This window comes from Lithobates pipiens, unplaced genomic scaffold (assembly GCF_037356315.1).
Source record: "Lithobates pipiens isolate NorthernLeopardFrog02 unplaced genomic scaffold, aLitPip1_a1.2 Scaffold_8, whole genome shotgun sequence".
Taxonomy (NCBI): Eukaryota; Metazoa; Chordata; class Amphibia; order Anura; family Ranidae; genus Lithobates; species Lithobates pipiens.
The window spans coordinates 581,757,615-581,779,985 of NW_027507903.1; the positions used below are offsets into that span (position 1 = coordinate 581,757,615).

Here is a 22,371-nt window from a genome sequence, read left to right on the forward strand (position 1 = left end):
TCCCTTATCTTTTTGTGGCTAAAACAGCCTCCACTCTTCTGGAAAGGTTTACCACAGCAGCTTGGAGCGTGTTTGTGGGAATTTGTGCCCATTCAGTCAAGGAAGCATTTATCAGGCCAGGTACTGATGATAAATCAGAAAACCTGGCTCGTAATTGGCCTTCCAACTCATCCAAAGGGTTGTTCAGTGGTATTGAGGTCAGGGCTCGTGGGAGACAACTAACACTCCTCCATGCCAAACTCATGAAAGCATGTCTTAAGACTTGGCTTGGTGCACAGGGGCATTAAGATGGAGCTGTTCCCAATTCTTCGTGGCTGTACTGGCCTCCACTCTTTTGTAAAGGCTTTCTACAAGTTTTTGGAGTGTGTCTGAGAGAACTGTGCCTAATCAGCCAAAAGAGCATTTGTGAGATCAGGTACTGAAGTTGGCTGAGAAGACCTGGCTCCTAATCGTAAAGGTGTTTCATTTTTTGATAGACCAGAAAACCTTGCTTGATCAGTGTTCCGACACATCCAAAAAGTTGTTCAGTAGTGTTGAGGTCAGGCACTGAACACTGAAGCTCCTCCATGGCAAACTCATGAAAGCATGTCTATATAGACTTGGCTTTGTGGACAGGGGCATTAAGATAGAGCTGTTCCCAATTGCTTGTAGCTGTATTGGCCTTCAATCTATTTTGCCAAGGCTTTCTACAAGTTTTTGGAGTGTGTCTGAGCGCACTGTGCCTATTTAGCTAAAAGAACATTTATGAGATCAGGTACTGATGTTGGCTGACCTGGATCACAATTGTAAAGGTGTTCCGTTTTGCTGATAAAGTAATCTGAAGCAGTTAATAAGTAATCAATATGATTCATCCTGTTCCTTTTCGGTGCACTCTCCACCTCCATGGTCTGATACATGTAGTGAGTGTTACATACTGGAAATATGTCTAAAAGAAAACAATTTGTATAATATGTTACAGAAGACTACATTTTCCTTCCTGTGGAGAAACTGTACAGAAATGACACGTAACTACACCCCTCAGGCAGTTTCATATTCAGGAAATGTAATCTACACTTGACGTCCTGACATGAAACATATTTCATTCACCTTTTTGAAAGACAAACGTGTCTGTTCAGTGAGCATATGTTATATGTTTAGGTATCAGTGTCTTATAGTCATGGGTAAGAGCAGTGGTCTCCAAACTGTGGCCCTATATGCAGCCCTTTGCTTGCCTTTATCTGGCCGTTTAGGCATTATTCCTGACACCAACAATGGGGCATTTTTTCTGCCACTCACACCAATAATTAGGCACTATTCCTCCCACTGACACCAGCGATGGGGCAATATTTCTACCACTGACACCAGTAACAGGGGAATATTTCTACAACTGACACCAGTGATGGGGCAATATTTCAACCACTGACACCAAAGATGGGGCTTAATTCCACCCACTGATACCAATGACTGGGCACTATTTCTCCCTCTAATACCAAAGATAGGGTATTACTCCCTCTAGCCACAGTCCGGCCCCCCAAAAGTCTGAAGCCTTTTGTTTAGAAAGTTTGGAGACCCCTGGATAAGAGGTTGGCTAGAAACCTTCAGATGCAGTTTACTTTTTATTTTCCTCCTTGACATGATCCCTTACTATATACACAACAAACACAATAAATATATTATAGGAGATCTTTCACCAGACGGTAACTGCCAATTGACTTGCTCTCATGCTGATCTTCTTAGGTCAATACAGTAAAGTCCAATTGAACAAATCCATAGATTCCCCCTAAAAAGTGCAGATGAAGGAATCTACTGCTTCTGGCTAATGTATTCTGACAGCCGGCACCCATGGCTATCGGTATATCCAGTGACTGTAGCTAATTGGCTGCAGTCACTATTTGGCTGACTTTTTTTATGCCCGTTTCCTTTGATTTCTTTATCAAAGTTTGTTTAATTAGGTGGTGTTGGCAGGGCTACTCAACGCTCAAACGCTCAGACTTGTGTTAACAGCTTTAGACTTGGTGATCTCAATAACTCACGCAGACCTAGCTAGATAAACCCCCTCCTCTGTAATACTTGATTGTGGACACTTGCTGATGGGTGTGGCTATTACTCAGCTCTGCTGGCACACGCCACTGCAGAGTGAGAACAGAAAACTGCATTTTTCCTGGGTGAAAAGTGTATTTTATAGCATTTCCAACCAAAAAAATCAGTCACAAGTCATAACAAGACTATAAAGCCATTTTCACATGGGCGTTCTGTCAGGCTATTATTGATCTGTGATTACAAGAAGCATCCAAGAAGCATCCATAAGGCAGGACTATAAAGCCATTTTCACATGGGCGTTCTGTCAGGCCATTATTGATCTGTGATTACACGAAGCATCCTTATGGCTGGCCAGATGTGAGGGGACTGGCATCCACCTACATCTGTCCACATCTGTATGCGTTGCATACCTGTCCATGTTTGACCGAGTGCAAAATAGTTTATGGCCAGATCTGCTTTTACGAACCTGAATAGATGTGGATGTGTATAGGCGGACACAGTGGTCTGCCTATATCAAACTCAACTGTTTCCCATTAGAGAAACAGATGAGTCTGTTTTAGCTCCATCACAAGTAAAAAGAAAAATTGAAACGGACATGGATGTCACATATATCTCCATTCAGACCCAACTTGCCAGGGATCAGTCTGGGATCCCCTGCCGAGACAGAATTGATGGCACCTTGGTGAAAAGGGCCTACAGAAGGAGTGAGAAATCAATTGGGCTTTAAGTTCTGGAACAGGTATGTGGATACAGGCATGCATATTTGTTCCTGGTCAATAATTGATGAGGCATTGAAGGTGGAGGATCAGCATAAAAGTCAAGAAAATTAGCATTTTCAGAAAAAAGGCAGCATCAGAAGTTCAGACATTTCTCTCAGTACGGGCTCACTTGAATAGGTGATCAAACATTTAGCAGTACCATTGGTTACTATTGTTACATTCCCTGGAGTGAACGTTTGCTAAGACAGGTCTTCAAAGCCTCGGACTTCCCCTTGTAATCGGGGACAGTTCGTATCTAAGATATATAACATCACTGACTTCCTTGTAGTTGCGTTTCTGCATTGCGTTATGTGCTGTTATTTTACAACTTGTTTGACCTGGCTGATTACCTTTGCAACTTCCTTGTAGAAAAATAGCTTTCGATCCGAAATGACAAGCCATTTTAAAAAAAAAATTAAAGAAGAATTGTTCCATGATAAACTGAATTGCGTGAAAGGTTTTATTTTGGGTAGATAGTAGCGGTTTTAACCAGCTGTCATAGCTGAGAAAGCTTTTGTGATCTACTACAAACAGTTTGGGACTTTATATGAGACGCCTGCACCCATGCGACTCCATCCCTATAAACAAACACAAAAAGGGGTTTTGGGGTCTTTAAATGAGAGATGTATACCAAAAAGAAGTCATGATGACAACATCTTGTAGATTTGGTTGATAGCCATTTTTGCCTTCTTAACGTTCATTTGTAGCTCTTTGTTGCTTATTTTTTATTTGTTTTTTTTTCTATTTTAGAAGTTTCAAAATGTGAAAGAAATGAGTTCCAGTGTGAAGATGGCAAATGCATTCCATATAAGTGGGTCTGTGATGGCAATGAGGAGTGCAGGGACGGATCTGATGAGTCCTCAAAGACATGTGGTAAGTTTTGGGACACTACGATGGAGGGTGGGATAAAGGCAGTAGCGAAAGATGGCATGAATTTTCTTGAAATAATTATGAATTGACTTCTTATACCCTGTGGGTCTCTTCTCAGAAACTTTAACTTGCAGCACTGACCAGTTCGCCTGCGGTGGGAGGGTGAATCGATGTATCCCCCTGTCATGGAAGTGCGATCATCAGGAAGACTGTGAGAATGGCTCAGATGAGAAGGACTGCGGTATGTAATTCTTATGATGAATAAGAATAGCTAACCTCTGCTACTGCATGGAGTTTGCATATTCTCCCAGTGTTCACATGGGTTTCCTGGTACTCCAATTTTCTCCCACACTCCAACACATCTTGGCTCCTATCTAAATTGGCCCTAGTATGTGTGTACAAATTGACTATGCACATGTGCTATCTTTATCACATTGTGGATGCCATTCCCAAGCTTGAGCAATTGGGGAGCTTTGGGGACAGACCCGATGACCTACCTCATAAAAACAAAAAAAAAACGCTTTCAAGCATATCACACTTGGTGCCCAGAAAGCTGGACCTTAGAATTATGAAAACCAGTGAAACTTCCACACTACCTATTTGTAAAATGAATAAATGATAAATATATAATGTGATTTCCTATAAATGTCTCAATATAGACGTGGATCATATATTTTAGGGAGCACCGCATAATTGCTGATAATTGTGGCCCATCGAATTGCAGAGAGTTAAATACAACTAAATGGATTGTATAAAATCACAGTTGTAATACTTATATGGGAATTGTTTTACCCGGTACACGGTTTGTATTTCTGTCTTGAGATTTACAAAGCTCAGCCACACAGCACTGCCCCATCTAGCACAGCAGGAGAAATGAATTTTCTCTGCTAAAGTTATATACCACTTACAGGTCTTGTCTTTCCTCCAGCCTGTAATTGGATAGTGAAAAGAAAAGCAGCAGTCTGATTAGCTGATTTCTCTGCCGTTCTGCTCTCTTATCCTATCAGCATGCTCCTTGTTAGTACATGAGTACTAAAGCACAACTGTCTGGCTACTTCTTGCTCTCCCACTCAGTTCTTGGCTGTACAGGGGCTTGCAAGAAGCTGATAGAAGGTCAGATCCATGCATGCACACTGCTTGAATTTAAAAAAAATAATGTATTAATATATACAGTGTGGCATTCATTTGCGTCTCCTATACCTATCTAGAGTTCAGCTTTAATAATATCTGCTGCCTAAAATACTGATAAAATACTATGCTGTTAAACTCATGTGTATCATGTTAAAGAGTAGCACTGAACATGTTAGGTCCTTTAACATTAGTAATCAAGGTCTTGTGATGGTTTATGTGCGGCGTGTCTTATTGGCCTCTCTCATTTATTGTAGCTCTCAAGCCCTGTGCCTCAGATGAGCAGTTTCAATGCAAGAGCGGAATGTGTATCTCTCTGGAATACGTATGTGATGATGACCGTGACTGCGATGATGGTAGTGATGAAGAAGATTGCCCAGCCCCAACCTGTAACGAAAACTTCTTCAGTTGCAAGAACTCCACCGTCTGTATCCCCAAGCTGTGGACCTGTGATGGAGATCCAGACTGTGAAGATGGCTCTGATGAGGAGAACTGTGAAGGGAGAGAACCGATTAAGACTGACAAACCCTGCTCCAACCTGGAGTTCCACTGCGGCAGTGGAGAATGCATACACATGAGATGGAAGTGCGATGGAGGGTTTGACTGCAAGGACAAGTCAGATGAAAAGGACTGTGGTATGTACTGGAGGTCGATACGACCACTTTAGCCAACATGCTGCTGAGGTGCAAAAAAGTGATGTGTGGTTGACTAATTTTATGCATCTTATGTACCTACAGAAAAACCAACCTGCAGCCCAGATCAGTTCCAGTGCAATGACGGCAAGTGTATTCATGGCAGTCTGCAGTGCAACCGAGAATATGACTGTGACGATCATAGTGACGAATTAGGATGTATAAATGGTAAGCATCCAATCTCTTTTTGACTTTACCTAAATAATTAGTCCACAGTGCTTCCCAAAGAGGATCCTACCACATAAACACACTTCAGTCCCAGTCACTGATTGAGTTCTCAGTATAGTGTCCCTGCCACGGTCATAGGCCCCTTTCACACTGGCGGAGTCAGCCAGCAGATCCGCTTGCTCTTCAGGGGATCGCTCCACTGATCCCTGCTGAGCAGGCGGATGACAGGTCCGTGTCTGCTCTGCTGATGCAGAGCAGGCAAGGACACAGCCTGCTGTGCTCTGTGGGCTGTCGGGTAGAAACGGATCACCTGTTGGTTTCCATCCGACTGTTATCCAGTTTGCTGGACAGATGGGGAACCATCTGTCTGTTTTTAGTGCACAAAATCGGATTGCATATCAGCGGTTGTCCACTGCTCCATTACAGCGCACACATGCAAAACTAACATTTACCTCCAGCAAGGCTTTTTAAAAACACCTAGACATTTTCAAAAAACATTATAAAAAAATATGGGGATTTGGTCACACCATATTGCTATACGGTGCTTATGCCCACTTACTGTGACAAAGTACCCCATGATTAGTGGGTCCTACACTAGCCATAGACTAGGAGATCCTGCTTCTCTGAACCATGGGAGCTATACTCCTCTATATGGGAGAACATGATGTCTCCACCATGACACAGGTGGTCACTAATGAGAGGTACTTACTGAGGGAGTGGGGTGCTCCACCCAACAGGATTTGGTCAGAATCCATACAATAGACAGACAAGATATTTGAGGGGCACACCCTAAAAAAAATGCATAAAGATGGTGCTGCCATAAGACCATACAGAACAAAAATATTACAGCGCACACATGCAAAACTAACATTTACCTCCAGCAAGGCTTTTTAAAAACACCTAGACATTTTCAAAAAATATGGGGATTTAGTCACACCATTTTGCTATACGGTGCTTAAGCCCACTTACTGCGACAAAGTACCCCATGATTGTGAAATGGGCCATATAGACACATATCGATGCCAATAGAAGGTGTGATCCAGTTGTATGGTTCAGGATATTTAGAGAAGACCATAGCTCCTAGATTACACATAAGGGCCTATTTATAAAGCAGTGAAGATGACTTTTACCAAACATTTACTGTTCATGAATCAATCACTCTCATTTAAATCACATGCACCAGGAAGGTTCATCTGCAGTGAATGTCAACTTCATCCTAGCCCTAGGACCTCATAGCATCGATCATGCTTATCTGTTTTTAATCTACTTATTCTATATGGCTATAAACTGTTTTCTTTATCCTTAAAGTGACAAAATGTGAGGGTCCAAACAAGTTCAAGTGTCACAGCGGAGAGTGTATCAGCATGGACCAAGTGTGTAATGGTGTGCGAGACTGCAGAGACTGGACCGATGAGCCCGTGAAGGCGTGTGGTAAGTCTCTGATTTGTACAGTAGATTGGTGTTATTACACCTTCCTTCTCTGTAGTTTCTTAAGAAACTTTCATTTGGGCCCACTGACACAAATATCTCCATTTTGTCTTGAAGGTGAAAACGAGTGTATGAAAAACAATGGCGGATGTTCTGATATCTGCAAAGACCTTAAGATCGGTTATGAGTGTTTATGCCCAGAGGGCTATCGGCTCCTGGATGGAAAGAAATGTGAAGGTAATTTAAGCTTTTTATGTCCTTTAGATGTCATACTTACATTACACCTGTACTCAAAATAGCATTTTTATAAGCTGAACCTAAAGAGGCGTGACTTGTTAAAGTAGAGCTCTGTCCATTGGATTATAGAGACAACATATTCCTTAATGGGGAACCAGCTCCTTTATTATTGAGTTATTACAACTGTCCTAGACCTGCACTCTGACTTTCTAGTCTTCCTTGTTATATTTGTAGCTTTTACATATTGTTCTTTAGTCAACTTGGCTTTGGAAATATCTTGCTTTTTATAGAGATATTTCCTAACTTCTGAGGGGGAGGGGGGGGGGGGGTGTAAGCGTATGACAAGGTGCCATCAGGATAGGAAGTGATGGATACTCGGACAGCAAAAACAGGCTGTTTATTGTGCATAGTCCTTTAAATTTTGCATATTTCTAAAATATAATTTTGCTTTGTTTCATACAGATATCAATGAATGTGAACAACCTGACATTTGTAGTCAGATTTGCACTAACCTTGAAGGAAGTTACAAATGTGAATGCAATGAAGGCTACCAACTAGATCCAGCAACCGGCTCCTGCAAGGGCATCGGTAAGTACCCTTAAAAGACACCATTCATTGTTTTTAGTTGCTGAGCGGTTAAATCCCTGACTGCACAGAAATGAGATTGTGAATATGTCTTTCTGAGGATGCCGTATTGTTTTTTTTTTCTTCTAGGTACAGTGGCATACCTGTTCTTCACCAACCGTCATGAAGTGAGGAAGATGACACTAGACAAAAGCGAGTACACCAGTTTCATTCCTCGTCTGAAGAATGTGGTGGCTTTAGATATGGAGATAGCCAACAAAAGAATCTACTGGTCTGACGCAACACAAAGGAAAATTTACAGGTAAGGCAGGAGGGGCCAATATTAAGGGGAAATATGTTTATGGTAATTAAAAAGAGAGTTGTACAACAAAGATTAGAATTTATTTATTTCCTCTTTCTCTTCCTCTGCAGTGCCTTTATGGACAAAGCTCATAACTTTTCTCACCATGAGACTGTGATTGGAAACGAGATCCATTCCCCGGACGGTATTGCTGTGGATTGGATACATGCCAACATCTACTGGACAGACTCTAACTATGGCACCGTTTCTGTGGCCAACACACTTGGAACTAGGCGTAAAACTCTCCACAGGGAAGGTCTGGCTAAGCCACGTGACATTGTGGTGGATCCCACCAAAGGGTGAGACATTTTTTTTTAACCTTTTCTTCTGTAGAATGGTCTAGCTTCTAGTTTGCATAGTACATTTTCTGACATACGCTGGAAAACTGGTCGATATAGACAGAACCCGTAGAATAGTCACAGTACTGCACATATATGAAGTTGAGGGTTGAAAATCACTATTCAATTCTGGAACTAATGCAGCCATATGGCCTGCTGGCATGTGTAAAGCCAAGAAGACATGTTTTATTTCCAAAAAGCAATAGTAACCTGTGATTTATCCAGTCCTGATATGAAGGTATCATTCCAGATCAGCCTTTCTCAACCTTTTCAACACTGAGAAACCCTTACAATTAATTTCAGGTCCTAGGAAACCCCTGCTAAAAATTACTATATCTACAAATCATGATACATTAGTATGATATGATGGTCACTTGCAAGAATGCTCCTTACAGTTGTGGTTATTGGGAAGAATTACCCCCTTACAGATAGATAAAAAAATTAATGGTGTCAGTGGAAACCTATCTGAGAGGCAGAAATTGATCAAGAAACCCCTAGCACACTCTGGAGGACCTTCCATGGAACCCTGGTTGAGAAACCCTGTTCTAGTTGAAGAAGGTCACTTAAGTTAAGGACACTTGAAGGTTTAATGCAGTCAACTGCCCTGACACAAGTGCTGCCACTGTAATACTTTTGATGTGCACACTAGCTGTAGCACTAATCATTCTTGTATTCATGTATTTTAGCTTCATGTACTGGACTGACTGGGGTTTTCCGGCAAAGATTGAGAAGGGAGGCCTGAACGGTGCTGCCAGGCAGACTCTTGTTAGCGACAATGTTGAGTGGCCCAATGGCATTACTCTGGGTGAGTAATCTATATGTTTATAGCTGCTTGTTACATAATACATGGATGTTTAATGAGTGCTTAATAGTGCCCTGATACTTAAACATATTTCAATATTTCTGTTTTCGTTTTAGATATGATCAATCAGCGGTTATACTGGGTAGATTCCAAGCTGCATACTCTATCTAGCATCGATGTTGCTGGTGGAAATAGGAGGATAGTCATATTCGATGAAAAACACTTAGCTCATCCATTCGGTCTCACCATCTTTGAGGTGCGTTTAAATCCCTATTAATAATTTGCTTCTTGTCTCGTCAGATTTAGGACGTTTTTTTTTCTCTAACAAATTGGTTAGATGGGAGCAGACATAAGTCAAAAAGCTTTTGGGATGGTTGAAAGATTCTGTTGCGTTGTTTTTTGTATCATTACATTTTTAATAGAGTGAGTTTTTGGGCTATACTGCATTTGTCCTCTTTTGAGAATACTTGTTTGGTGGGCTTTCTTTTCCTTAACCTTTGTTGAAGTGTATGGACAGTCAAACCTGGGCTGTTAGATGTCGTAAAGGTAGAGTCTCAGGCAAATGGGTCTACAGGTGTATTAGCAGCCTACCACTAGGTATAAAAAAGGATCTCACATTGAAGACTGATCACATTAGTGACGGGTTGTAGCCAATCCAAATAACTATTCAGCATTTTCCTGTCTCTGTCAATATTTGCATGTTTATCTTTGTCTGGTATCACCTTAGGTCACAGGTTGCACTGTTCTCAAACAGATATGAGCTATTTTTGGTCATTTTCTGTGGTTTGACTTCTTAATAACTTGCATCATATTTATTTATTATAGGATCTTGTGTTCTGGACTGATACTGACAATGAAGCTATATTCAGTGCCAACAGACTGACTGGAACCCAGATAAGAAAGGTGGCCGAAGACCTTTTATCCCCAGAAGACATTGTTCTTTATCACAACCATGGACAACCTGATGGTAAGAAGAAATTCAGCTTCTGAATTGTGACAGTAAAGCTGGCCATAAATTATGCAAATTTCTTTCCTGCAACATAGGGTTGCAGGAAAGAAAATCGCTTGTAATCCCCCCAATCCCCCCCGCCCCCATCAATGGTGACTGTGCTGATGGGGGAAGCAATCAATTTTTCTTTCCTGCAATCCCTCCGCTGGAACTATTGTTTTCTCACAGAAGGAGCACAGGGAGCTGATTGGCTACCATGTACAGCTGCACTCGATTTTGCACTGTCGGGTTTGAGTAAATCAACCCCATAATGTTGCAACACTTACATTGCACCATAAGAAAAAATGGGTGGCATATCCTTTTTTTTGTATTGGTATCGGGTGCCCTGACTAGGTTGTCAAAAAGATAAAGTCCTGTGAGGACATATGGAGGGGAGGATCCTTAGTGGAGCCACAGACAGCCATCAAAACTCAACAGTGGGTCTAATCTCTAACACCCTATCTAAAACTAAAAATAATATAGTTATTTCTTTAGAAACACAAGGGAAAGTGGTTTAATGCTTTGGACAGAATAATAATGTTAAATTGTTTCTTTTTTTTTTTTTTTTTTTTTTTCTCCTGTGACCTTCAGGTGATAACTGGTGTGGTTCTCATCACCTTGACAATGGAGGCTGTGAATACTTGTGCCTGCCCGCTCCACAAATTGGCTCACACCCACCTAAGTACACATGTGTTTGCCCTGACGGAGAACACCTTGGGCCAGATATGAGGAGCTGCGTGAAAGGTAAGTCATTAATATGACATGTGCACATAAGTTAGTGAAAACCTTCTATGTGAATGCTTTTGTAGATGTGTGCAGGATTGTAACAAGCGTATTGGTTGTGTCTTCAGAACCCGTTACTCCACATACCACTAAGGTCACCTCTCCTCCGGTTACGACGACGCCTTCCCCGGTCATCACACCCAGAAGTACTCTCCTTGCCAAGATTACCTCTACACCAAGGAGTTCCACTACTGTCAAGCCTGAACAGCCAACAACAAGGCCTAAGACCACTGCTTCAACTACCACAAGCCGACCAGTCATTAAAACGGAAAGGCCTCAGGCTGCTAAAGCAAATCCTGAACTCTCTACCCCAGAACTTTCTACAGTGTCACATCCAGGTACCAGACTCCTCCTGTGTCTCTTGTGGTAGAAATCATAAGCTTCTCATTTAGTAGTAGATGTACACCAGGTTGTAGGCCAGGCCCTCATCTATGAAATAGTCGGGTCTTTTGAATTGGACGTTAAATGCGTAGGACTGATCTGACACAGATGAGAATAGGTTGGCTCAAAACTTAATTTCAGTTATCCTATGCAACTTCTCTGGTTGCACTGGTTGCTTTGTAGATCCATGATACTGACTGCACATAGTATATGGAGCGATGTATCTTATAGATTTGCTGGACTAATAGTGCCGCAGTCTATTCCAACTAATAGCAGCCCCTTTTTTCCAGTGCAATTCTGGGAAAAGTGTATTAGTCAATTCTCTTACTCACAGAAGGCTGCAATGACATTTCATACCTGTGTCCAATTATAAATAAGGCTACTACAGTTCTGAATCCTTATCAAAAGAACCCTTAAAAGGTCACCTTTTTTTGGATCTTGGGCTGGACAACATCTGTGTGATGTGCTGGGAATGTTAGTGGATTTTGAAGAGATGTTAGGCCAACATCATATGAAAGGCAACAATATGTGGGACATAAAACATTATAGATCATGGTTTCTATACTGGGGTTCCTACAAAGGTTTCTAGGGGTTACTTGAGCAATAAACAATTTCTGCCTCTCAGATAATTTTCCACTGACACCATTGATATTTTTATCTATCTGTAAGGGGGTAATTCTTCCCAATGATCACAAGTGTAAGGAGCATTCTCCCCAGTCCCACCGACCATCACACTAATGAGTTGAAGATATAGTAATTTTTAGCAGGGGTTCCCTGAGACCAGGAAGTTATTCCAAGGGTTCCTCTGTGTAGAAAAGAATGAGAAAGGCTGGTATAGACACTAAGCTGCACATCACTGAAGGCAAATGTACGACATATCACTGACCTCTGCCATGTTTTTACCTGCAGCTGAAAATAACATTGATGTTAAGATGAACACTGCAAATTCCCATACCCGCTCCAATGCTATTTATGCTGTAATTCCTGTTGGTAAGTTTCCCCTCTCCTTTTTTGGTTCAATACTCTCATATAGCAACAAGATCTGTTTGTATTAGCGAAGCTGTTTATTGAACTGACCCAACAGATGGGCAGCACACACTGTGAATGAAAAGCTGATCCGCCCTGCTTGCTGGGTGCTCATAATTCATTTGTGTACATTCTCAGCCAAAGGCAAATAGGCTGTGTACTTTGCAAACTGCAGTTGTACTCTGCAAGAGCAGTTTCAGAGCTAAGTAAATTAACACATGCTCTGCTGACTTCCATCATCCAATCATGTGCAAGGAAAAATTAATTTTTTTTTCTTTCCTTGCATGTGATTGGGTATTCTTTGTCAAGTGAAACTTTACCTCATTTACTAAGCTCTGGAGCAACTTGACTTGCAGAGTGCAACTGCACTTTGCAAAGTGTACAGTCTATTTGCTTTTAGTAAATCAACCCCAAAGTTTCTGGTCTTTTCTATTACCTGCATTGTAACTTAGTTCGCAGTGACAGTGGTGAAAATAATATATTTATCAGCAAAGACATTTGATTACTTAAAGTGCCATTTTGTGGATTGATTATCAGCAAAGTTAGGCTGTTTTAATATTATAATCTAGCAGCATGTTGGCCAATGACAAATATTTCTTCATTATCGGATATAGAACAATCCGGAATGGATACATGATAATATCATGACCACAGGTTCCATGTATGCGGTCAACTGCATTCATTGTTCCCTGCACCGCCTGCATGTATGTCTTGATCAGCAAACATCCAGGTATGGCAGATTTTTGCCTGTCTGTTGGAGCCCAAGTTAGACCAGGCTTTAGTTAGTGTCCATTTAGTCTTAGGGGTTGATTTACTAAAACTGGAGAATGCACAATTTGGTGCAGCTCTGCATAGAAACCAATCAGCTTCCAGGTTTATTTTTGCCAAAGCTTAATTAAACAAGCTGAAGTGAGACGCTGATTGGCTACAATGCAGAGCTGCACTAGATTTTGCCAGTTTTAATAAATCACCCCTGCAGTGTTAAATATCAGCATACCTTCTGCAATTGTCCTTACATTATGTAACAAGCTTTTCTCATATTTGTTAATGTGGTTAACATGCTTATCAATAGTAATTGACTCTTGGAGTAAATAGAGCTATCTGGTTTGTTGATATTTTAGAATTGTAGTTCTTACGGTCTGTAACAAGCTAACGCCTCCTCCTTTATTTCCAGTCGTACTCTGCCTGGTCGCTTTTGGGGGCTTCCTGTTGTGGAGAAACTGGAGGTTAAAGAACACCAATACTATCCACTTTGACAATCCTGTGTACCAGAAAACCACAGAAGACGATGAGATCCACATATGCAGAAGTCAGGATGGGGGATACACATACCCATCGGTAAGATATTGGATTTTGGTCTCTCCTTACTGTATGAAGTTTGTTCAGTTCAGTTAGCCTAAAATATTTCTGCAGATAGCACCTATTATCCTACAGCCTAATGTTCTAGAGCAGAACATTGGTCGAAAGTAGGAGAAATGCAAACCTTACAGTGGTGGTCAGAATGCCACCCTTACAGACACCTAAAAAAAAACATTAGTGTCCTGCTGCTTGCTTTGCCAAGTGGTCTTGGTCCCAGAAAAATGTAAGCATCATCGAATAGAAGGTCATTCAGCCAGCCACAGCTCAAGGAGCCCCTAGAAACCTCTGGAGGAACCCTGGTGGGCATATCTGTCCTAGAGAATCCATTCTTAACTAGGCTTCCTCCAAAGGTCAATAGGGGTTTCCTCACCTGTGGCTGATTGTCCTCCCATCTGATGGTGCCTGCATAAACCTGGCTCCTATGCCATTTGGTAGGGCCAGCAGCATGACATCAAATATTTTTTTATCTGTTTTAGCATTATAACCACCACTATAGAGGGGTTATTCTTCCCCCTGAATGACAAATTCACTTTAGCTGGGGTTCCATGAGAATTTTAGCAGGGGTTTCTCCAGGGTAAAAACGTTGATAAAAGCTATGCTAGAGCTATAGACATCCATATACAACTGGGTGGAATAACATGGCACGACAGACAGGTGTTAATCCGACAATAGATGATTCGAGACTCGGCTGGTTCAACAGGGACCGGATGAGATTAGAACCATCTATGGGCAGGCTGATTGTACCCATTGATCGTCTCGGGGACAATCAGCATGCCGGATTTTTGCATGCGATTATTGCCAGGGGCTATAGCTGCAAGCAATAATCACTCTGTTCTCTTGGCAGGGATGGCTCCTCGCAGCATCCCCCCCCCATGCCAGGAGAACACAATAGCCCATCAACACTCAGTCTGGGTTAACACTATCTTCGCATGCGGCTCACAGCAGGGGTCCGGTGCGTCCTCGTTCAGCGTTTCAGTTCCGAATTCAATTCAAATTTTTGGGCTGAGTTTGGATCTGAAACGGACCAAAAGACGCACAGGGCTCTTGTCCAAATTTGCACTGGATGTGAACCAGCTCCATAGAGAGAACCCGCGTCCGATTCGCAATAATGTGAACCCATCCTGACTGTGGTTGCTGGAAAGAAAATCACATAATCTATGTCCTGCCCTAAAAAATATGGGAAGTTTGTTCACCCTTCCAAAACATACTAAAACCTTTATCACTGAAAAAAGGCCACTGGCTTAGCTTTCCTACCCCTTTCTTTGTAGAATTTTTTTGTTTTTCACAACTGACAAGTCCACTTCTAGGGCCACTGTTTATGCCCATTGAGGTTTCTTGAGCTCAGCTCCCTAAGAAAAGTATCAATAGTTTTTTTTCCTATAATGTGTTACTTATTCTATGCTGAGTATTTTGCCAACTGCTAATTCTGTGATTCCCATTACCTTTTTAGAAACAGATGGTGAGTTTGGAAGATGACGCTGCTTGAACAACCCTTAACCACTGTGCCTAACACCAAAACTTTGCTGCTCAAATATGTATCAGGGGCAATGACTGCTAAGCAACCAAAAGATACCCGTCCAAACCACTGCGCCAGCTGGCACAGCCCAGAGATTTTCCAGAATTATTATTATTTTTTTTTTATTAAATTTTTTTTTAATGAACAAAACGGTCCACTATGTACATAAACTTTTTAGTTACATATTTTTGGGTTATTTATCAAGTCGTGCCAACTATGTCCCACCCTGGTGCCTCTTTCTACGATGTGAAGAGTTCTTCGAGCCAGGCAGGAGAAAACTTGACGAGGTGTCTGAAGGGACGGGAAGAGACTGGAAGTTACATTAAAAAAATAATAATAAAAGCACTGGGGGACTATGAAGGACTGAATGTGACCTACCTGCTGGGGTTTACTTTTGTTTGTTTTGTTTTAAAAGCACAAAACCGTTCTTAAAAAAAAAACACTAAAACGTGGAAAAAAAAAAAATTCAAACTGGAGGGAAAAGGAGGAATAATGCACAAAGCTTTGTAGAGAAAAGTGTCTATGGAGATCTCCTCAGGGCGTCGACGTGTTTACTGCCTTGAGGTTTAACTCTGGGGGTCGGAGTAAAGCCATTTTGATCCGGGTTCAGCATTCCCGCTACAATGTAGCAAACCGCATCAGGCCGCCAATCACCCAAAAGTGCCTCGTCTACCACCACTCTTTGCTTCTGATCCCGTTTCTCTCTCTAAAAAAAAAAAAAAAAAAAGTCCACGTACCTCCGCTTGCACTTTCTTTGTTCTTCGTCTCAAGTGTTCTGTATAATATTTTGAAGCATTTTTATTTTATATTGTAGCTTTTATTTGCACAGCTTTATATTGTACAACGTCACGCTTGGCAAACTGCCTGTATCCAACAGGGTATGACGGCAGACGAAGAAAACGAAAAAGTTTTGTAGTATGGAGCCTGGAAAAGTTTGGCTGTTTCTTAAGCTTTAATAATCATTTTTTGTACCGGTTACATGAAAACAGGAACTGCTGAAAGTGGTGCTACCTACAAGAGAACTGTGAAACAAGACGTTCAGCCTGCTCCTTGGCGACCAATCTGCCTTAATTTGCAAGTGGCACAAAAAATGTTTTTCTTCTATACTTGAAATCACTTTCATGGCTGCACGCGATATTGCCACCACACCAAGGCCTTATCTTATATTCTCTTACCTCTCTCTATCTCTCTGTCTGTAGAAATTAGCCAATCTTTTATTACAGTATTGAAATCAAAACTATCTGCCTGAACCTGTAAAGAGATTTTTTTTTTCTTTTTGTGAAGGGTGTAAATATTAATTTATGTACATATTGTTTTCAGTTTTGATGTACTGTATATATCTGTATTGATTATGTCACAACTGGGAAAAAGAAGAAGTTTAATATATAATTTATTTATTTGTTCAAATGCTTTGAGTCTTGTGTTTTTATTTTATGGATAGGCTTGGAAGCGTTGATATGCAACAAAGAGCAAATATACTATGTGGTCAAAAGTTTGTGGACCCACAACCATCACACCTATTTGAGCTTGGAGGACAAATCATGTGCCGTGACGTGGTCTGCTGCATCGCATGTCATTTGTACAGGAACTGCACTGGATTCCTATACAAAGGACATGCAAATTCAGTGTGGTGCGAATTGAGCCTTACATTATGTATGGCTCAATTTGCACTGGATCGGCACCAAAAAAACGCACAGGATCCTTTTTTTTTTTTTTGGTTTGCACTGGAATCGGACCGCATGGGTGATCCGATTCCATCCGATTACGCAGTTTGCACAGATTTGGGGTGTCATTAACTTTATATTGACACCCGCAGCGATTTGCAGAGCACAGTGTGAACTGCCTGCAATTCTGATGCGTTGTGGGAACAGAACAGGAATTGCTGCGGTTCCTGCACTGCATCAGTGTAAACCGGGCCTTAGGCCCCTTTCAAACGGGGTAGACTCCATCCTGATCAGGAGATCCACTCACAGTGCTGATTGGAGCAGAGTGGATAAATGATACATCTGTGTCCGCTAAGTATATGCAGAGGGTGCTGAGGCCTATACATATGTGTGAACCCAGGCTAAAAAGGTTCCTGCACTTCTTTGGTCCAACTTTCATGTGACTTGAGTGCCACAGACTGCAATGTAAACCCTCAAAAGTCACATGAAAGTCGCAACTGAATGATATACATGTGGCATTTGTGCAACTGTTGTCCATTATTATTGGTCACATCCAAAGTTGCACTTCAAAGTTTCATGACTTAGGAGTCCTACAAGTGTGAATGGAGCTTTAAGTTTCTGCAGCTGGAGCTGCTAGGTGCTATGCGCAGGCAGCCCATGTAATGACCCGTACATACAATTGGAAAATTGGACGAAAAATACAGCTTTCGAAGCAAAAAACACCTTCAGTGTAAAAGGAGTCTTTATGTGGGCACCTGCTGGCTCCAGCTACATAAACAAACAGCCAATTCACTATGTATGGGCCTTGGCACTTATTTGAATGAGGGCCAAAGCTGGTGATACTTTGTGTATACTTTGGCTAGTTCCAGAGGAACCTCAGTCTGCAGGCCTTCTTTTGTTCGACTAAAGTCAATTGTTCAAAATTTTTTCAAAAGAGCCTGCTGTAAATTTTTCAGCCAAATTGCGTCTGTCTCCAATCAGATGCAGTCACTGTTGAGGTATTTTGACTGTCAGCGGGGTTGCAGCAGGATATTTGTCCAACCAGCTGTATAGCGTGAATGGAAGAAAGTTCATTTCAGTGTATGGTCAACTTGAGCCACATACACACTATTAGATTTTCTGAAGAAAAATATGCAGAAAATTTAATAGCGTGTATGGGGCTTAAAAGTGGATCTTCACTGCATCTGAGCACCACAAACCATAAGCACTATTTAATTCATTTTTAATATCCAAAGCAAACATCCATGTCTCCATGCTTTATTGTAGGGCTGCAACTAACGATTTTTTTCACAATCGATTATTGGACCAATTAATTGATTATGAAAATAGTAATCGATTCATTTCATAATCGATTAGTTGTCGATTAATTGTTTCAGCCCCACTTTATTTTGTTGAGAAATTGCTTTGAAAAACACCTTCCTAGCATTTCTGGCTGTAGCCATCTTGAGTAAGGGCAAATGATTCATTTAGCATTTACTTCCTGGAATCCATCTGCCCTTAGCTCAAGAATGCATGCAGGGAGAGTGTGCTTAGAGAGAGAAAACCTCTTCTCTCCTCCTGAAGACCGCTGGGATGTATGATATAATTTGCCTAGCCAAGAAAGCAGGAAGTAACTGAAGAAATAAAAAAAATAAAAAAATTTAAACAAGTAAATATAAAATACCTTCCTATCTATTTACTAAATCTCGCAGAATGAGGATTGAAAAGAATAAATGTTGATTGGGAGAGTGAGGGTCCGCATTAATGGATGAACTATATATATCTGGAGGCCACCATGGGTCCACACTTGCATAGAATATAAGTTATCTAACAATTATACATTTTTGTTATGCTAATAGTATTAAACTTTATAAAAAAAAATTAAGCTAACGAATGTTTGTAGTTGGCAATTGGTGGTAATATTGTATGTGAATCATCAACATGAACTGCAAAATGTCTCCACATCTATATGACAATCAGTTTAAAGCTGAACTTCAGGCAAGCCAAGAATACCCATTAAATACCCAGATTATCAATAATTCTGTGGTATCAGCCTTGTGATCCAGGCGTCAGTTGGAGGCAGCACCGCCAAGTCCTCAACTACCACTGCAATAGCAGTACAGCTTAGTCCCAACTACGCCCCCAGCTGGTTGACTGGACAATGGAGAAGAAGAAGCACATTGATGAGGTCATCAATGTGCCTCAATCTGCTCTCTACTGTCAGCACATGTGTGCATACCTCCCAACCTTTTGCAATGGGAATGAGGGACACCTATCAGCAAAAGTAGGCAGGCATAGGACACACCCCCTTGCTACGCCCCCTTAAAGGAGAATTGTACAAAAAAACAAGATTGGTTAAACACACAAGTGCTTTTTTTTCCACTACTATTCCTAGACATATTCTATTTACAAATGCAGCAATTTAGAAATTGGATGAAAGGTTTATAGCACTGGGAAACACTTTTTGATAGATAAAAAGTGCATTTTGTATACAACTATATAGATCAGATCAAAATGAGGAGGAATGAGGGACAGAGGGACATTGCTCCAAATCAGGGACAGTCCCTCGAAATCAGGAACAGTCACTCAAAATCAGGGACAGTTGGGAGCTATGTGTGTGCTCTGCAACAGAACTGAGCGCAGCACCTTGTGCTTCCACTCTCTCTTTTCCACAAGGCTGAGTTTGACTGCCTGCCCTAGTCACAGATATAATACATTTTGAATCAATAGATAACTATTTTAAGTTGGGTTTTTTAATACCCCACTGGAGTTCAGCTTTGAATGTATTTTGTGAACTTTTTGTGAATGTAAACTTAAATTGTATTACCGAAATCAGTCAGTGAGCTACTGTATTAGTTACCCCATCACATTTTGAGTGTTGCGTCTATTACCTAAGCACGCTGTATATTTTCAATATTTTATTCGTCCTCTAGAATATTTTTTGAACCACAAAAATGTTATCACTACAAAAAACGCTATATAAATATATCAATATATTCATATCCAAACCTGAATGTGATTTTTTTTTATAGCTTGAAATAATATTCCGGTAAATATCAGATCACTAAGAAAGTAGATTACTAAGTCAAAAACATGGAGGTGGACTTGTTAAAGGATCCCTTCTAAGAAAAGAAAAAAACGTAATTTCCGGTAAGAGTAGAAGTTGGTGTGTTGACTGCCCTTTGTATCTCCAAAGGAACGTAAGGCCCCATTCATGTAACTTCATGATTTTCACGTAAATCTTCATGTCGCACATAAAGGAGGGTGATTCAGTTCAATGGGTTGCCCTATGCACGTTTGTTGCCCAAAAGTAGCTCCTGCTCCTTTTTTGGGTGACAAGTTTCACAAAAGGCGTGTTCTGCTGATTGCCACGCGACAAGCGTGGCAAAATCGTACCTCATTTAGGGTGCCATTTGAAATGAATGGCACCCAAACGTGCGTCATGCACTTTGGAATCACGGGCAGAATCACACTTACTCTGCCCTTAAATCCCAAATCACCAAGTGTGAATGGGGCCTTAGGAATAAGGGCTGGTTCACATTAGGAATTCTCATGCAGTTCAGTGCAGTATGAATTGAGCTCAAATTGCACCGCACCAAAAGTAGCACATGCGCTACTTTTGAAAATGCACTGCAACCAGATTGCATGGTGCTTCTGTACCATGTGATCCGATGCAGGCAAACACACTGCATTTGTGATCTGTTTGGGGTGTCATCCTCCTCCCTGGCGGTATGATTATGTCAGATTTTTGCGTCTCAAAGCGGTACAATTATTTTGCATAGAAATTTGGCGTTTTATATCGTAGGCCTGTAATTCTTAGCAATAACACACTTAAATCTGTCCAAACAAGAGTCTAGTAGATATCCCGGGTATAATGAAGTCAGAAACACAAAATCATTAATTATAATATAATAAATAAATCTAAATAATTATAAAAAATAATAATATAAAAATAATAAAATTAATTTCCCTACGATTCACAATTGCTCAATTCTGCAAGTGTTCTAATTTACTATCGCTGTTTTCTAGCTGGTCTAAAACCACTTTTGAAGGGGACACTTTTTGGTTGTTATGGACAATCTCCAGTTTCCAGGCAGAAAGAACAGTATATATATCATATAAAACTGCATGCTGGGCATTGGACAAAGCACTGGGGACAAAAGGGATGTGAAATTATTTCATACCGTAATGTAATCTGTAAGATTACAGTGTACTGTATGTATAATGATTTTTTAATTTTTTGAAATTGCCACCAGGCTCTGCCCCCGTGCATCGCGACGCTCGGAGGGATAGGAGTCCGGCACAGAGGCATCGGTGGAGGACAGAGCCCATGGACATAGCGGGGGGACATCGCAGGATCCTGTGGACAAGGTAAGTATACTGCACCAGGATCCTGCAATGCAATCCCGCTGTGTTTGTGCCAGTAGTTGTTTTTTCGCTTTTGTCACCCTGAGAAGCATCACTTCCCGATATGCAGATTTCATGTATAGGTATGTGATCAGATTGCGAGAGAGGATGTGCTTTAGCCTCAGCTTCTGCTATGGTGATAGCTGCGTTTTTCCTATCTCGTGAAATAGAGGACTGGTAGCAACCCCTGATGTAGGCCTTAAAAGCTTCCCAAGTGTTACTTATAGAGGCAGTTCCACCGTTAGTTGACCAAAATTCGGTCGTGTTCTTAGGAATTTCTACTTCAATTGTGGGATCAGAGATCCAGTAGCATGAAAGTCGCCACAGTCTCTCAGAAGGGGGTGTTTGGGTCTGAAAACTGCACAATACAGGGGCATGATCCGATATGCCTCTAGGGAGCACATCGACCTCATGCACCCAGAAGAGCAGGCCCCCACTAACATAGATCAGGTCTATGCGCGACATGGCATGGTAAGATGTGGAGTGGCAGGTGTAGACCCTATCCACAGGGTGCCTCCACCGCCAGACGTCCGTCAGGCCATACAGGGATGCCCATTGAGACAAGGCAGAGTCCACAACGGTCTCCTGGGACATTCTATCTTGAGATGGATTCTGAGCCATGTTGAAGTCACCACAGATAAGATTATCGGTGGGATAGGCAGAGAGGAGAGGAGTCTAGCACTTCAGAAGAGCAACAGTAGCCGGTGGCGGTATATATATTCCCAGAATAACTATTTCAATAGTATCAATAACCACATGTAATAACATGTACCTACCCTCCGGGTCCACCTTAACCTCCAGCAGCTCATATGTAAGAGATTTATGTATTAAAATACTCACACCCCTGGCATAGCTGGAGTGTGTTGTATGGTAGTAGTGTCCCACCCATGGTTTCTTTAGACC

General features: G+C 41.4%; 1 protein-coding gene across 1 annotated transcript in view; it reads left to right on the plus strand.

The window, feature by feature from the left end:
* The window catches only part of LOC143961116 (low-density lipoprotein receptor 1-like), a 30,731-nt gene extending 10,662 nt beyond the window's left edge, over window positions 1-20,069 (plus strand). Inside the window, exons 2-18 of the mRNA XM_077470285.1 lie at window positions 3,528-3,650; window positions 3,766-3,888; window positions 5,033-5,410; window positions 5,513-5,635; window positions 6,944-7,066; window positions 7,181-7,300; window positions 7,763-7,888; window positions 8,015-8,186; window positions 8,297-8,524; window positions 9,250-9,368; window positions 9,482-9,621; window positions 10,191-10,332; window positions 10,945-11,097; window positions 11,205-11,474; window positions 12,427-12,507; window positions 13,718-13,881; window positions 15,353-20,069. Coding sequence (XP_077326411.1) covers window positions 3,528-3,650; window positions 3,766-3,888; window positions 5,033-5,410; window positions 5,513-5,635; window positions 6,944-7,066; window positions 7,181-7,300; window positions 7,763-7,888; window positions 8,015-8,186; window positions 8,297-8,524; window positions 9,250-9,368; window positions 9,482-9,621; window positions 10,191-10,332; window positions 10,945-11,097; window positions 11,205-11,474; window positions 12,427-12,507; window positions 13,718-13,881; window positions 15,353-15,388 — 2,621 coding nt within the window. The 3' untranslated portion in view covers window positions 15,389-20,069. The remainder of the gene's footprint in view (window positions 1-3,527; window positions 3,651-3,765; window positions 3,889-5,032; window positions 5,411-5,512; window positions 5,636-6,943; window positions 7,067-7,180; window positions 7,301-7,762; window positions 7,889-8,014; window positions 8,187-8,296; window positions 8,525-9,249; window positions 9,369-9,481; window positions 9,622-10,190; window positions 10,333-10,944; window positions 11,098-11,204; window positions 11,475-12,426; window positions 12,508-13,717; window positions 13,882-15,352) is intronic.
* Window positions 20,070-22,371: the final 2,302 nt, after the last annotated feature.